This window comes from Pezoporus flaviventris, unplaced genomic scaffold (assembly GCF_033815535.1).
Source record: "Pezoporus flaviventris isolate CSIRO_AGI_PZ_B2104156 unplaced genomic scaffold, CSIRO_AGI_Pfla_v1 ptg000002l, whole genome shotgun sequence".
In the NCBI taxonomy this organism is placed as follows: domain Eukaryota; kingdom Metazoa; phylum Chordata; class Aves; order Psittaciformes; family Psittacidae; genus Pezoporus; species Pezoporus flaviventris.
This window is the reverse complement of record NW_026892550.1, coordinates 21573651-21592100: the sequence shown is the minus strand read 5'-3', so window position 1 is coordinate 21592100 and position 18450 is coordinate 21573651. Positions and strand designations below refer to the sequence as shown.

Sequence of the window (18450 nt, the reverse complement as noted above, 5' to 3'; positions counted from 1 at the left end):
TTACCCTATCAAAGCCCATAGCACAAAGGTTTTCTATTTTTTTGGTGTATTCTGGACTAGAAACTGGTGCTCCAGCATACACATGTGCCCAAAGTCGAGCTGTCTGTTTAAACATTTCTGGATTTTGTTTGTACTACACAAGAGAGAGAAGGGAGGAGAAGGGGAAAGTTAAAACAACTCAGCAATCCAACCAAAAAGCAAGATGATATGGCAGATTCCAATCCATCGTTCTTTCTACAACATCATCAGCAGTGCTTCACACTGATCATACTGCTAGTTCAGAGATGAAATCTGGAGGTGAGGTTTACACACAGAGTAAACCTAGGCAAACACTTCATTTAATGCGTTTGGCTTTAGGTTAAATTACACGCTATGGGTGTTCTAGTATGTATAAGCACATACTGCTCTCAACTGCACTGATGAAAAGTAGCTATGTTTAGCACAGCAACTGAAAATTTGTATTCAGTGTGGTAGAGCAAAAATTATCCCTATGTTAATATCTCCTGAATGTACATATGCATACTACTCTAAAGTATTTCTGTAATCATTTCAAATATGCCTGGTTTTATACACTTCAAGTAGGTCTGCCGGTTTTCCATCAGGGCTGACGTTTTACTACCAAGCCTCCTCCTGAAAGTAAGTATATTGTATGTGCAAAAGAAGGGCGGAAAAACAGGTGAGTATGTGCAAAAAAGCCAGGAAGCTGTAACTCTTTTCATGTAAGCTATTAATTATTGGAAAAAAAAATCATGCAGGGGATGTAAATCTATTTTACAACAATCTCATCACAAGTTTTCTAATGAACAACTTTACCACACAGTTTTCAGAACTTGAAAGCCAAGAAAGTGGGTTATCTGTCATAAACTGTACTCAGAAAAGCAATGCGTTTTCTATTTTAGCAAATTCTGCATGTAATGTCAAGTTCAAGGGGGTTTTATATTAAAAAAAAAAAAAACACAACAAAACTCTTTCCCTTATTCATTAAAATGCAGGTATTCCCATCTTTGGAGAAATAAATTCTAGCTCTAAATAATAAACCAAGGTATTAAGAATTACATTATTTAAATATATAGATGCATTTTGAAGACAGAAATGTGGCTGATTATCATTGTAAGCATTTTATTCATACATGAAAACAATCATTTAATCTATAAAGCACTGTCAAAGTGAATATAATACTTTTACTGCTGTACTTTTTAACCTTACCTCTCCTAAGCAACACACATCAACTACACTGCTTTGTGTGCTTTGTCCACTTCCCACTCGTTCTGCTCCACATAATTTGTATATTTACTATCTGACTATTAGCATTGAAACAAACATGGGAGACAATCTATTGTTGGAAATAACTCACTGTGTTGCAAGTACAGTGGTCTGTAATACATGTCTTTGGATGTAATGAGTAGAAAAGAGGAAAGATTAAGTTATGCATTAGTAGCATCCTCAAGTACTATGTTCTGCTCTTAAGAGATCTTCCCCCAATCATTTTTTTTATATGTATTTCAGAACACTGCCAAGCCTAGAAAGCAACTAACTGAAGTGTGAAGGATTAGTCATAACTGCATAACTGCATCTTATTCAGAACCAGCTTTCAGTGGCCTACAAATAAAATTCCTTTACTTAGGTATCCGTAAATACTCTAGCTTCTCACTGAATTGAGAAAAGCCTAAAGGCACCTCTTACTGATGTCTCTATGTCAGGAATCTGAGGCAGTCAATGCTGCTGTACTTAAAAAGAAACAGCAACCAGCTGAAGTAGTTCTGACAACTGATAGCTGGTGTCTGAAAATACTGCCGTTATTCCAACAGGATTTCTCCCTGGGATTCAGCTCAAGACCTTGTAGAACACTGCCATTTACCTGGACAGCCTCGCAGTCTAACACATAGTTTAATAAACAAACATAATGAAAAATAAGCGTGGAGGATAACAAGAATAATCTTGTGAATTTCTGGTTTTGGAGAAAAAAACCCCAACCCACGAAACCTCCAAACAAACTAGACCCCAGCACCAAATAAAACACACGAAGGAACTGGGTGTTTAGCACCAAATCTCTCAAAGATGTTATAATCACTTTTTATCTACACAGACATGCTTGTAACTCAAGGCCAAGCCCCAGTAGAGTTTCCATGCAGGTAACTGTAGGGAACAGGAGAAACTGAATCCTCCCCGTAAGCCAGGCCACAGTCCCACTGGACACATCCCCACAAGCACCTGAAAGGCAGCCTGGAAAATTGCTCTTCTGAATCTAGGAAGTTTCATGAAGTTTTCTGCCTGAGAAAACACTCCAGCCCAAAAGCTTCTACAAGTCTGTTAGGATTCCCACACAAAATTCTACCACTCGGCCAGAATGGGAAACGCTATTCTTGTTCTTTGAGAGAAGGAAAAAGTGGGTTTGTTTAATAAAGAGAGGCTGACAGCCTAGGCACACATCTGGCAAGAAAAAACAGTGCAGGGACATGCCTGGTGGCCTCAATAGCCTCTGCAACAATCCTCCCTGCGCAGAGGAATTCAGTCTGACAGAACTGTTCAGGGACATTTGTTCAGAGCAGCCTTAGAAGTACTGCAGAATCCCACAAGCAAACCATTTGTACTACTGAGTACAGTAGTAGCAAACAACTCTCCACACCCAGTAGTGCAAAGGGCAACCTCTAAGTTTCCCTCCAAATCCTGCCAGGTTTGATAAACTGCTAATTTATCATCCTACACAGATTTTACAGGGAAGGAGTGCACACTGCCTCCCTATCTTGGAAGGTCCTGACTTACAGGAGATACAGATGAGACTGATGCTGGAAGAACCTTGTAACTGCTTTGTTCTTTCATTACTGAAATACACCCTACTACCAGTTGCTGGGGAAGCCAAGCCTTCTCTCTCTTTTTCCCCCAGAGTAGAAAGGAAAAACAACACACATACTTGGGACTTTGTTGAAAACTGTCAGACTATTAAGTTATGGAATGACTGTTCCCATCTTTCAACAACACTTCAAACATTCCTGGTATGGCATCAGACCCAAATGATATTTTGTTGGCATTTATGAGTTATTGCTACTGTCTGAAAAGTAACAAACCCTGTCGATTATAGAATTCTGCTAATACAAATTCAACCAGCGACAGTCATCCCAAGTACTTGCAAAGGCAAAAATACACAGAATGCTTCATTCAGATAAATCGCTCCTCGGGATTAAATGCAACAGTAATTCATCTGAAGTCACTATTCATAAAATTGTCATCAAATAAAAGGCTCAACAACATTTATATTCATAGGAAGAGGAGCTACATACCAAGCCATTTTCAAGGAACCCTGTCAAGTCAAAACTTTAAACCAATACAAATTGCTTTTCTTATAATAGAAGCCTTAGATTTTAAAAGCCAGATTATAGTGGAAGTCATTTTACTATGCTGTTACCTTCCGACATTCCTGGCAAGCTAAATAACTCACACTTACTGCAAGGGAACTTTTCAATAAATTCTTTAAAAATCTTCATCTCCCCCAGGGTTTGGGACCTAATCCGAGTTAGCAATGGTTACAGAAGTGTTACAAATTCACAGTCAACTGAGTATCTTACCTGGTTTGCCACTACTGCATCTTGTGGATCATCTGGTTCTGCAGCTGCCAACAATGCTTGCAGCGATAACAACACCGTTCTTAGAGTCATTGCTGCTGCCCTAAAATTAAACATTTGAAAATGACTTCATCAAATCCCATGCTCGTACTCACCTTTGCTGCTATACTAGTATCATAGAAGATATGAGGACATGTACACATTTGATATCTAAGAATCGTAATTTTAAACTGTTGCAGCTTATAGTTATTAGAATACCATTCTATATATTTCAATAAGGTTTTAAATGTGGACTTTCTTTTTAATATTGCTTTCTTCAGATTTTGGAAAATAAAGTCCTTGACCTGCAGATTTGACCATGCCCACTTAACAGAATTCAATTTATCTGAAAAATAAAAATGCCACTTTGAAGTTTGTGTTATCCTTCGTTACTACCAGTAACAGCACCCTGTGTAAGGTACATACAGAGCTGCTAGCCCCTGCGTGCTCCCTCTGCTGGCACTCTGCATAGCAAACCACCATATACAGAACTAGGGACCTGTATTTTAAATACTTGTAACATATTAGGAATTTTATACGTTAGGTATCTTTAGCATTACACCGGTTTTAATACGACATTTTGCAGTAAAATGTGAACAATTCAGTGAATTAATACTATAGTAATAAAAAGGTCTGGGTATTACAGAATATGCAATTGAAAATACTAATCTCAGCTTCCTCTCATTTCAACTTCACATGACTGTCAGAAGCAGGAAAACATTCTGTAGTCATGACAGTGCTGTAAAGTCACTCTTTTGCCCCTGTGAAAGAACACTGTCGAAGGTAGCACAGGTCTAGAGTCAGAGCTTCTACGGTTCCAAGTTCTGATAATTAATCTTGATCTCAAAGCATAGTTAGACAGAGACCTCAATAATTTAGTAAGGGAAAACCAAGTATGTTCATTAAAAAAAAATATCAATAAACACTCAGAAAAGTATGAAATGGTTACACACTGTATATTTGGAAAGTTGTAACTTTTTAAATACACAGTTAAGTTTTGATCATGAATACCACCTCTGATCTACCATTTCACCATGGCACATACTGGAAGCCAAACAAGGACCCCACAGAATCTGTGGAAGTTTAGTATTTCAGCTGATTTGAAGTGTTAAGCAGACTCTTAATTGCTGTGGCAAAGACAGATGCTCAAACCAATACACAAAACTGCTTACTTTCCATAAGAACTAGTAGAAAGGTAAGTGGGGGAAAAGGTGCCATCTTGGATTTGAGTGAAATGTCAGAGGCAAGTTGTGAAACAGGCATCCAATTTCTTACAAACTGCTCCATTTTCAATCAACGGAAAATAGTTTCTTCTTTTCAAAAGACTGAAAGTAAACGCAGTCTGTTAGAAGAGTCTGACCTGACAGTCCAGATACTTAGGAAACAGTCTGCAAATCTATTTCCAGTCCCAGACTTCAGAAATGTATGTATTTTCCACTACTTGGGCACCAGTATTGAAGTATTCCAGCAGAGTACACTGATGAACAGAGAACAGATGCTGGTAAAATGCTTGATGTACGTTTGTGACACCCACATATTATATTCCTAGATCACAGAATCATAGAATAGGCGAGTTGGAAGGGACCTTTCATGATCATGTAGTTCCCACCCCCCTATAATGGGCAGGGACACCTTCCACTAGACCAGGTTGCTTAAAGCCCCATCCAACCTGGCCTAGAACACTGCCAGGGATGGGGCACCCACAGCTTCTCTGGGCAACCTCTGTCAGTGCCTCACCACCCTCACATTAAACAATCTTTCCTAGTATCTCATCTACATCTACCCTCTTTCAGTTTAAAGCTACTACCCCATGTCCCACAGCTACATGTCCCCGTAAAAAGTCTCTCTCCAGATTTCTGGAGGTACTGGAAGCTGCTCTAAGATCTCCCCTAAGCTTTCTCTTCTCCAAACTAAACAATCGCAACTCTCTCAGCCTGTTTTCATGGAGAGGTGCTCCAGCCCTTTGGTTATCTTTGTTGCTTACATCTACAGCTCTCCTGCTATGTCACAAGCCATTTAAATACAGCATTCTTCCCTTATTGTTTCTAATTCTAGATGATTTTTCCTAGAAACTCTTTTTGTTTTCAGCTTGATAATCATCACTGAACTTTCACAGTACAGTGTTCTACATGAGAACGCAAGTGAGAAACATCCCAAGTGACTGAGATTTTAATTAGCACATATTGTCCCATTCCAACTGCTGCATCAGCTTGAAGTCCCTCAAGCTGAACTTTGCAGACTTAAATCATAAAAAAACCTTTGTGCTTTTAGATCCGGATTCTGACAAATCACAACCCCCTAACAACATATCATTATCTTTTTCCAATGCTACTTTTTAGTAACTAAACTTTAATTTTCTTCCCAGAATTTCAGATTCTCTTCCAGTTAAATTTAAGTACTTCAGGTTCCAAGTCGAATGCTTCTTCCAAGCCCAAGAACATTTCTTTAAATTATAAAGCTGGGGATTAACTAGTAAGACTGTATTTAATCTGATAACACCTGGTTACTGAAACATGTCCTCAGTAGCATTACACGAGCCCAGCTAACATAGTAAACTGAAGAGTACAGAGTATCTTGGTTGAATTGGAAACACACCCCCAAAAAACCTCAGTGAAAGAGCACAGAAATATTTTTGCTTTACCTATGCTATTATACTGTTTTAATTTCCTGATCTTTGTGATGCCTACTTGTTTATATGCTTGAAATTAATTTATTCAATGTACACATTGATTACTTCATTCACAGTGCTGCTAGAAATAAATCAATGTAATGCAACAGGTTGACTATTCCAGCATTCAGATGTTACTGAATGCTGAGTCTTTCAGACCTTCCTATGCTTGAATGGATGCAACTACTTTTATTTTTATGCAGTGACTTTCAGGAACTACCACATCCACACACTATAAAACCTAAAGTCTTCTTTTCCCAGTTAAAGATTTTAATTACACTATCTACTGCAGTTAAAAAAAAAAAAGACTCAACATGAAGTATCTATCAACTGTAACCGATACTAAAGTTACTTTCATCAAATAAAAGCTGTTCTGCATTTGCCTGTATAGAAATCCTTCTATTTTAGAGAGACCTGAAAATATTCCCATTATTTCAAGTAGAGAAGACACAGAAGGGGTCACAGCCAGTTCTGCCACTTTTGCATGCAATTTACTTCCATTCACACTGTACCTTCTAGGAGTAGAAAGTATACCTTGATGAGCAGGAAGCATTACTAAGGACCAAAGGTGCCATGGATGCCCAGAACAAGGGTATCTCTGTTCTGCTATGCCTGTGCCAGCTACCTCTGGCTTTCAAGACTGCTAGGCCCCTGCAGTCTTTCCTCATTTGTTATGTTTGTAGATTTTTACATAAAGCATACTGAGACTTGAACTTCTGTTCTGACATTCCAATTTCAAAGTACGCAATAAAAATAAATACCTCATCCATTTGGATATACAGATGAACGCACGCTCAGAGAACTCAAACTCTGAAGTAATAACTTCACAGACAAGACTAGCTACATGTGAAAAAAGGTTCAAAAATGTAGCTTACAACTTATTTTCAAGTTTCATGTCTCAAAACGACTTTCATATCTCACACATATGAAAGTCTTCATTAGACATAAATGTTTAAAGAAGTATTCTTAAAAGAAAACCTGTTTTTTACAGATTTTTTACATTTACAGAAAACCTGTTACTGCTTCAGCTGCTGTTTGTATTAAAAAGAAGAAATTAAAGCTTGTGATTAATGGTACAGGAAATCCAATGTATTTTGTGTAATTATTGTATACTCATGTAACATTTTCTACATTTAGGACACCAATTAGCTTTCCTGATCAAAGTAAGAAAGAAAGGCTTGTTCCTTTCTATGGAGCTTAGTCTTAATTTTTCAGACATAAATTAAAATTCTCAGAAGAAATCAGAAAATAGATTCTCACTTCCCAAGTACCTGAAGAAGCTCTTCTTCCTTCCCATTACCTTCTTTTGACAGAATAAAGTGAATGGAGATGACTGTCCAGAACTACATTTGCAGACACTCATAAGGTAGTACCTGTTCCTCATCAGCAAAGAGCACAACCAATTCTCATCATCAGTTCCAGAGGAAAATCTATGCCAACAGTGGCACAAAACTAGAAAACCAAACACACATCACACAGCATCCCCACAAGCTAGAGAAGAACGTGCTGCAAAGAAAGTTGCATTTTCCTTAAAACAAACTTCCAGTGGAAAAATAGAGGTCTTCTGCATTTGCCAGTGCTTGTCAAGGGTTTATTTTTCCAGAATAGAATCCTGAAAAAAACAGAAAGATTTCCAACCCTTCTTACATTTGAAGTTTACATCTAGGTGTAGGTTTATGAGCAAAATCTCATGGAGTTCAAGCAATTCCCTTTGCTAACTCAAGCTAGCTGCGGACTTGGATCTTAGTTTTTTTTCTCCCCTCTGTCCCAAAGGCAAGGTCTTGTATCATTCCTGACAGACTTCTGTCTAATCTGTTCTTAACTGGAGCCTCACAGGTTTCTTGGAAAATATATTTTAATGCTTCACCATTGGTATTCTTGGTATTCTGCATGCTAAAACGGCTTCCCAATCTTTCATTATAGATCATACTTGCTTAGATCATATTTGCTTTTTATTTTATTCTGGATTTTTTCCTATGGTTCCCATCATTCTTGGAATACAATGCTTAAAGTGGTTACACTGCTACAATGGAAGCCTAACCAATAGTAAATAAAAAACGAGGCAACTTGTATCATGAGTTTTGCAGGCAGAACTGCCTACATCCTGGCATCCTATTTGCCTTGCATGTTACATTATATTGCCTTTGTCCCATGACATTACTGGTTCCTGCTTTCTCCTAAAGTTTCCAATAACCCTTGACTTCTGCTCCCATCCCAAAAAGCTGCTTAGCTATTGTGCAGGCTTGCAAGTTCGGCATCTCCAAAATGGGAGGAAAGGCCAGCAACATCTACCAGTGAGAAGCAGAGCTCACTACAGGGAAGCACTGTCCCTACGAGAACATACGTATTTTGCTCACTTACCATTTTTTATTTATTTATTTTTAGGTAATATCTTGGGGCATTTCCATTAAAAAAGAGCACCACTAGCTTGGGTGAATATAGTGATATTAAAAAGCACAGCAAGCCAGCTGTGCCCAGCATGCCTGAGGTAAGAAATCTCTTACCTTTTGATGAGCTGAAAGAGTCCTAAGAGGATTATGAAACACAGCCAGTTTGAGTTCTTCATTTTTAAAGGTAAGTAATTTTCCATTTAGGAAGTTTTTACTTATGCTCTGTACATTCCCCCCTGGACACAATCTCTCAGTTACTCCGAGAGGTAACCCAGCAGAACACAGGAACAGCTGCAGCCAGCAGACTGCTGCCCTGCTCTGTCAATCAAACACGGATACTGGTTTATTTTTATTATTATTTTAAAAAATAATCTGCTATATTTACTCCATTTGTGAAATAATAAGTTGTTTAATCCAAGAAAAAAAGCTCTGAGAACTTGTACCAGTAGCTTTTGGAATCTGGAAGGAGGGAGGAAATGAAAAAGGCCTTTGAGTGGAAACCCCTTGCATAGTCACTACAGGAGAAATACAAGACTGGGAACCCGTCAGGGAAAGAAAAAAAAAAAAAGAAAAATAGAACAGCTTTGACATAATGCAAGGGGGAAGAGCCTGCCCGCTTGCTGAACAGTTCCCTCAAACAATGTTAATATTCTCTGCAATTTTCTCAGAGCTGTAAGGAGGCTCAATGCTCCTCAAACACCCTGAACAAAGCACAGCAGTTCTAGGTGTCACAATACATAAATGAGTCCAAGATAATGATTCCTGTGAGCTGGCTCTTGCTTATGTATCTATTAAAACTCCAGTAGAGCCACTATGAAAAAGAAATATTCTGATTATTCACTTTTATTTCAACTGTCAAACCCACAACAGCCAAGAAGTTTTTGTAGCCCTACAGCCAGCCACAACACATTCACTTGATAATCACTGCTTAAAGGATTTAGGAAGAGCAGCTTTCAAGTAATTTAGCTATCGGGTTTCAGTGAACAGTATTAGATACATTTTGTATTTGAGAATAAAACACTGAGATAGAATACTAGCCTGGAAGACAAATGGAGGCCACAGTAGGTGAAACCACATAACAAAACTTGCATCAGACCAGAACAGTATTCCTTTTACAAAAGGATACACCTATTTTAATTCTACCAGCAAATGGTAGCTGCTTTGCAAAGAAACTGGCATAACAAGTATTTACAAATCTAAACATGATCAAAATCCACAGCTGCAAAGAATTTCAGCATCAAGCATATACTGTGGAGAAAAGATTTCATTAAACTCATTAAAAATCATTTAAAGATAATACTTCACAAACTGATTAACACCTCCTGCCAACATGCAGACTACCTCAACTATGCTCAACAGAAAATCGTTATCATGGGATAGGTGAGTAGCAAACGGCCTTCTTTTACTATACAAACACATTAAAGTCTTTGTATTCACCGTACATAAATGAGTATTTTATCAGTTTATTGACTCTAAGAAATCCTACTAAGTCCCATAGGCCCCAATTCTGTCCTCCAACTCCCACTGACCTCACTGAAAAACACAGCTATGCACTGGAATTTGAGACTTACATTTCAACACTGTAACAGAGCAGCATTATTCAGTTAAGAGCATTACAAGTCAACGAAGTAGCACTTCAGAAACAGAGCTTGTTACTAACAGATTTGGCAAGACAGACTGTGGAACTAAATATATTTTCTAGAACACAGCCATCAGAGTATTTTGGAATTTCATTTGTCCCATTTACCTTTGAATGCCTGTGAAATCAATTAAATATGAAATTATCAAGGTTAGGCAGATGTTCCTTGAATTTGTTTACTTTCTAATTAATCTATCATTTTATTCAAACCATCGTTCTACTTATGCATGCAGGAATCTTAAACATGGTGACATGGCGATTTCTCAGTTCAAATAACTAAACCAGCATATACTGAAGAACACTGAGCAATTAATTTTAACAATACTAACCATTTATATGGCTTAGGAAGTTTTAGGAAGCTACTCAGAATAAAGTCTTCTCTATCACAATACTGAAATCCTTCAAACAAGAAAGGATGGAGGTAGCCACAATTTTGCTCTATTCCAAAGGACCAGAGGCCTTGACAAGCACTTTAACAATGCTCAAGTAATTTTCATTTACCATTCCATGATTAAGAATCAAAACTCAGAAAAAGCACCATTAGAAAATGAAGGGATCACTACATTAAGAATTACAGAATTAAGCCTTCTCCTATAATACATTAAGAATTAAGAAATATGCCTCCTCTTTGCCAAGTTCAGTGACATTCTTTTCTTAGTGCTTCCAAGTGAAGAAAGTGCTTCAAAGGAAGAGTTTAAAAATACATACATGGCATAATATTGGTGCTCCCTGTGCTAGCCAGTTCAAATATACAGAAGGCAAGTTCTTGCTCCATTACTCCTATTTTGTCTACATCTCAGTGAAAGAAGATTAATGTCTTTTGTGGTTTAGTTTCCCTTCCCCTTGCACCCATCAGGCAGAACTGAAACACAGATTAAGTTTTCTGTGCAAGACCTAGCTTTCAAAGACTACAAGAACACAAGTCAAATCCTCTCACCTGTTCTTCCTTTCCAAATCCCAATACTTTTGACAAGAAAAAAAAAAAAAAAAGAAAAATCAGGTGAAGCTCATGATTTTAGGTCTTTGTTGCGTTTTGGTATTTTGAGCTTGATCAGCCACTGAAAAGGCCAGAAACTTTCCTCTTAAAAGCTATTAACTGCTTCATTCTTAAAGCAGCAGTTTTGGTTTAAGACTGAATTTTGTGAGACTGTTTCAAGTCACAATGTTTGGCAATTCTGAAAAGACAACAGAAGACCTGCTCCAGGGCTGGAAATCAAAATGTCTCCTGAATTCCAATCCTTTGCTACGTAAGCAAGGTAATCCATTCTTCTCCACAGAAAACACTAATTAGGGAATGTATTAAAGTAACATGAAGATAATAAGAAAATGTGAAAGAAAAAAAAAGTCATTACTTCAGTTTTAATTCAGAATCTGATAAATAAGCTAAATAAGCGTGACTTCTGCTACAGACTGCCGTTCTCAAAACTTCTAGGGAAAAAATGTTAGATAAGTGTTGGTTTTGAGAAATGTGATGTTTAGGGGCTTCAATATGGAAAGATTAGCCTTGGTGGTACATGCTAAAAGTCACAAACCTTGATACTATGAGTAAATCATATAGACAGTGCATAAAGGAGTACCAAAAGATGGGAGAAAAAAACCCCAAACCAAACTCTGAGCTTAAAAACTTTGAATAAATTCTTCCTAGGAGAGTATTAATGACAGTGAGAGGGAGTTCCATGTTAACCACCTCTGCTTCCAGAAATAAAGGATTTTGCCTCACCATATGCAATAAAAATAAAAAAATCCCAGCACACAACCCAACCAGACAACTTCATGCCCATTCACCCTCAGCTCATTCATGCCCATCTCGTTTAGAGTTCAGTCTCTCAGGAAACTTGCACAGCTAATGAGTCGTTAATCTCCAGTATAATTGCAGGTTGGTATGAATAACTAGGTGCAGGCACTGGCTTTACTGATAGGAAAATTATACCATGTACCACAGCACTTATGTTGAAAGATTCTACTGCCTCAAAGAATATCAAGTGCTCCGAGACTGTAAGAAAAGATACGCTGTTCCAGAAATGAAAAATACAACATGATCATTATTTCATTTTAGTAATTTACACTACCCTGTGCCACATGATTCACATAATCTTCTCACTCTGTAGAAGATGAATACATCAGATGTGTAACCTGCACGACCTCAACTCAAGCTTTCTGCTCTTTCAAACCCAACTGACTTCTGCTTGGCCAATAGCAGTCTTGATGAAATTGTTGACTTTACAAACATTTGAACATTAGGTATTATCTGTATTAGGTATTATTTGAACATCAGGTATTATCTGTTGAGGAATTACAGTCCTATTCTTTTACAGCAGACATGGAGGAAAATAACAAAGCTTATTCCATTCATGTCAGGCATCATGTCTATGATACAACTGGTGCATATAATCTTCAAACCAGACAAAATGTATTACTGGAAAAACAAATGAACAATGAGTTCAGCTGTTACAGGTTGGACACTTACAGGTCTACTCCACAGATGTGGGCCATTAACACTCTTTCAGTAATATTAATCAAAAGTCAGCAACTAAAAAGCAAATAGTTTACAGAGGTGCAAATCATCAATATTATCAACAATGAGACAGATGAGCACAGTTTTTTTCTCCCTTTCCAACTGCTGACCTGTTACCTTTTACACTCCCAGACTTACTTCATGCATTGTTTTAGCTCTATCAGAACTAATTTTTATTTGGAAGTAGAAGTCAAGAGTGAAGATAAGCACTTGGGGTTTTTTTCTGCATACACTTCGGGAGGCTGAAAGGACAAAATTTAGGAGGCAACAGATAGATCTTTCCCATAGCCAAAAATTTTAAGACCTACAAACCCACCCAAAACAATGAAACATTCACCATAATCCTCGTATAGAATTTTTTGGAAGAGCTCTCTATGCTTATAATATCTACTTGGTGCTTTCCAAATTACCAATCTTTTCATTTGTATCTTTTCAACTTACACTACTGTACTGAAATATTGTAAGCTTTAAGGACATCTCAAATTACAAATGCAAAGCGAAAAGCAACATGATCTGTTGCTGCCCATCTAGGACACCAGTGTATCTGATTCTGCACATTTGAATCCGTATGGAATCTTACCATTGATCTTTCAGAATATCCAAACAAATGGCCCCAGTGACTGAGCTAATGTTAGGATGCCATATTTTGGTGATAAACCGCACCTAGAAGATAATTTTTAAAAACAAAACCAGTTATTAAATGGCATATATTAAATAAACATTTTAAACAATATGAAGAAATACTAATTTAGGAAATATCAAGCTAAAACCAGAACTTAAGACGTGATACCACTTATTTCAGGAGGATTCAAGTCTGCAAAGCCATTTGTTAGACAGAACCCTGCTTTACTCAAAACCAGAACTCAACTGAGGACACCAAACTCATCCCTAACTGCCTTCCCATATGCTGTCATGTGTGCATACCCCTGCATCACACAAAGCCCAATTCCTTGGTGGGTGCTACTACTTCTACAACCATCCAGTCTCATTACCTATAGAGAAAGCTCTTCAAGAAACCAGAATTTAACTAGATTACAATTATTTTTAACTGTTGACAGAATCTAGTCCCAGCATGCATTCACTGATCCTGTCCATGTTTGTACACTAAAATAAAGTGCATTCATGCTCACAAAGCACTAATAAAATCAGTTTGGGCTGGGTTTTTTTTTCATTTATTTGGGGGTCTATTTGTTTGTTTGGGTTATGGTAGTTTATTTTTTAAAGATGCTAGGAAAGTTAAAAGCAACATTTACTTCTGAAAGTCTCAACACCCAAAGCTGTCCTCTGAAAAGATTATATATACGCCTTTAGAAATTTCTCCTTCATTTTCTTCAAACCCCTTATTTCAGGTTGCACTTTAACTATCGTCTTCTAGTGACTCTGACCTGTCTCTTTCTCATCTCTACCTCCTCACTCCAAATTCTTTTTATATGTACCTTTCAACTTTTGCCCCTGACCTGCAAGCAAATCAGTGCAGAGAACACGTTATTTTTCAGACACTACAGCAAAAGACTATACATACAGGACTACAGAAATATCAGTACAATCATGGTGTATAAATAGGTAAGACCATAACAGTTTTGCTTTCTAGGACAGAAAATAAGAGATCATGTCAGCTGAGCCACTTATTCACTAGCTCAACTCTCTAAACCACTTTGAAAATGTAAAAAGCCATGTAAATACCAGGTAATTTCCCACAATGAATGACTGCAAACAGTGGCTGTCAAAGCACATTCTGAACAAGATAAAAAAATCTTTTAGATGAAAGGCAGGGCCAGACCCAAGCAAAAAGGCCTCCCATTCAAGACTACAGATTCCAGAATAAGCCCTACTATGCTACAGTGTGCTGAGCTTCTAACAGCTCCCTATAAACTTTGGAAATGGAAGCCAGCAAGCCCTAAAGCAGCAATTTAAAACCATGGTACATAGACCCATCTTTCAGTGTCTACGACCCATTTCAGCTCTCCTTTAGCTCTCTACAGAACACATGCAGATGAAAAGAACTGAAACCAACACACATTTCATTAAGATTTTCTGTGTCCTTCACTCCAGCCTCAAGGAAATCATTCAAAGGACAAAAGCCAAGGAGCTACAGGCACCTCTCCCTTCCTCCTTTATCCCCAGTTCCCTCCCAGTATTACACATCAAGGTGAAAAATTATCAAGATCTAGGACACATTCTTAGTTCAAAGACACCTTTCAGGCAAACAGAAAACCAATCAAGAAGCTGAGTCAGACAACTCAGGAGTCTGCCAATGTATCAGAAGCCACTGAAAAAAGGACTAAATCAGGGCACAGAAATGCACAGTTACAGCTGCACATGCGCTTATTCAGATTGATCCATTTAGGAGGGAAGTGGAATCACAAATTTAAAGTACTAGAAAGATATAGTAAAGTTGAAAGGGCAGGAAGTCGCAAAAAAATATGAGTTACTTTACCACACTTATCTCTGTCTCTCATCCATGTGCATGTTTTATGCACTCCCTCAGTAAAGTTGCAGTAAGACCACTGTATTTCTCTATTGGGTCTTCAAGTCACACAACCGCACACCTCACTATTTAATTATTACTAGAAAATGGATAGGTTAGATCCAAGACTCTACTAAATATACCTTATGGAGTCCAAGAAATTAAAAGAACCAATAATTATTTATTACAGCATTTCTTCGATGATGGGAGTGACAGGAGAGAGGGGGAGAAGGAGGGATAGCCATACTCTCTACATCAAGTAAAACTATATGAAAACTAACAAATTACACGAGGGTCAATAAGGCACAAGTTCCTCCCCAGAATTTGCCAGTTTGTACTTTAAGGAATAACTAGAGCATATTTCTGATTGGATATAGTTATGCATCCTGAATTATTTCTACCTAAATATAGCAGGTCCAGTGGCTGTCTAGAGAGAATTAAAAAAAGAGATGGGTAATACAAAGAGACTACATACACAAGCAAAGAAATAAGAATGCTCAAAACCAACTTGTTAGCTGAATTACATAACCAAAAAACTGTTTACAGTACCTTAGGAGGATTAAATGGATACGTTTCTGGAATTTTTATCTCTAATTGATACCTTCCACCTGCAAAAGAACAAGTTGGAAATCAAAACAAAAGAACATGACAATAAAGCTTACATTTCTAAATGGACAGGTTTTCAACAGATACGTTAGCTATAAGATAGTTCTAAATTCCACATATTTTATTAAAAAATGCATTTAAGTCAATATAAGAAATATTTGCTTATGCAAATCAGAATCTGTATTTCCTATGTATGTTTAATGTGTATATTCTCCTGTAGCTTCTAATCTCCAATGTTGTAATTTCCATGCTCTATTTTAGTAATATACCAAAATATCAACCAAGTATCCCCCAAACAGATACAACAATAGGCCACAGGAACATGCAGCCTGAACATGAGATTACATTATTTTGCCTGTTTTCTGATACCTTATGCCAATAAATCTTCTTCAAATTACACCTGCAATCACAGTTGAAAATAACTATTTCATTTTAAGCTTTCTGGAACTCTAGAATGTTTAACTAAGTCAGTTAAGAAAAGATCCCACAATGTGGGAGGAAAAAAGCAACAACAATAAAACCAACCAAACAGAGCTACCAATATTACTTCCACTATGTTCTATTATTATTGTCTGAACTAGCTACTTCTGTTCCAATTCTGTAAACGCTTTGATACACTAGTACTAACAATACAGCTTGCAGGGTTATAGCATTCAATAAAGGATAGCATGAGCTTGGCAGACAGAACCATGCTCTACTACCCTTCCCTGAACATTTCTGTTTTCTCTCCATTATCATATTATTACCTTTGTCTATTTCAATCATAATTTTGTTAACGTTCAAGTTTACTATCAATACCTCCATTTTACACAGTAATCTCAGTCTGTCTGCCCACTGAAGATCATTTGCCAGGCAGCAGTTTAATGACAAAAAGAACACAGGGTAACAAAACATACACACCAATTTAGACATTTATTTTTTATAAAAACTGAAAGTATTTCTCCTCATTTGCTATTCTTTCAGAAAGAAACCTTTTAATATGCTTTGTTACAATCCATAAATTTCCTTGAATGAAAATTGAAGTATCTGCAAACTATTTCCTCTGGGATTTCAAGAGTGATTTATTCTTTTGCAAATCACTGTATTCAAAACCAGCTCTCAAGCAGTCTCAATACAGGCTGCAAGATTCGCATGCAAGGAAAAGAAACCCTCAAAGGAATACTCTGAACAGTTATAGTCTATTTCACCTTTTTATCCATGCCAAAATACAGTTCAGCAGCTAACACCACCTCTCACTTTTAAGACGTAATTCAGTCTAATATATTACACCTGAAACTGATTAATATCACTTTGGTATTTTTACACTACATTCTACAGCTGGTTTTCCTCAATACTACAGCATCTTGAGATTATGTAACAAAATACAACAGAAGAAATCCCAATAAATACAAAATTATCATAGTTAAGATCCAAGTTGATCACTTTTCTGCTTAGAGGACAGCACAGGTGAAATATTTTTGTAGGCCTATATATCAACAATGGACCTTGAGTAAGTTTGCTTTTCTTTTTGCCTATATTGAAGCATAATTCACCAACAATTTTTCCTAAGAAACAGAGCTATTACACTGTTCCTGAATTGAAAAAATCTCCAGTCCCTGTATGATTTTACTGCTAACACCGTTCTGTAACGTATTATAAAACCTACATTTAGGTATTACCATTTCTTCTGCTTTCCATTAAAACTCGCCTTTAAAGGACAGACAGTTACAACTTTCTGCACAACAGGCTATTCAGCCACCAAATTTTTTCCACCTGCAATGTACAAGTCCAAAAGATTTTAAAATTGCAGGGACTAATGAGTTAGTAGTATTATTTTTACAATACTGTTGCCATCCAGTGAAGTTTACAGTTAAAAATACAGGCTTGAAGATTTAGACTGAACAAATCTGGATATTAATTTCCTTAATACATTCAGAAACCAACTGAGTTACATGCTACCTTCTGCATGCCAATATTTCTGCAGAATTTTTTTAAAAAGGAGTATGCATACGTGTGGCTCTTCCATACCTATTCAATACTTGAGATTGAATTAAACAGTAACGGCAGAACACTCCTTCTGTAATTCTACTGGAGCATACATCTCACAATAGAGTTAGGGTATTTCTTCAAGAAAAACAGTTAAAACTTGCTCTATTATAAATTTTGCAGTTCCTGTGGCTCACATGCAAGCTTGGCTTGACATTAATACCGTGGTTATACAGGGTTCAAAAAGCAAATCATAAAAATCTATCTATTGAAAAGCTCCTGAATCACGTAAAGCCCAGCAGCCATTAATCTAGACTTTCAAAGGTCCTCACTCCAAACATATATATTTTAATGTGGGATGCAAACATGTTTCAATTGAAGTTGTCTTGCAATATTCTGATAATTGATCAATGAGTTGACACAAATGACAGAAAAATAAAAGCTGCGCTATCTGTCAACAACTGATGGCATTCTTTTACTCAGTCATATTTAGCCAATGTCCAGACACCACCTATAAAAGAACTTTTTAACAGCAGCTTGCTTTCAGATACCTTACTAACTGTGGTTAGTAATGGTCCTAGAGTTCCCTCCCGTATCGCAG

At 37.1% G+C, this 18450-nt stretch overlaps 1 protein-coding gene across 4 annotated transcripts in view; it reads right to left on the bottom strand.

Annotated features, from left to right (window-relative positions):
- The window catches only part of UBE2K (ubiquitin conjugating enzyme E2 K), a 43893-nt gene that overhangs the window by 5504 nt on the left and 19939 nt on the right, over positions 1-18450 (bottom strand). For all 4 annotated transcript variants that reach the window (XM_061471304.1, XM_061471278.1, XM_061471295.1 and 1 more), the window contains 4 exons: positions 15828-15886; positions 13392-13474; positions 3564-3663; positions 5-133 (listed from right to left, as the gene is read on the bottom strand). In XM_061471304.1, coding sequence (XP_061327288.1) covers positions 5-133; positions 3564-3653 — 219 coding nt within the window. In that variant the 5' untranslated portion in view covers positions 3654-3663; positions 13392-13474; positions 15828-15886. The remainder of the gene's footprint in view (positions 1-4; positions 134-3563; positions 3664-13391; positions 13475-15827; positions 15887-18450) is intronic.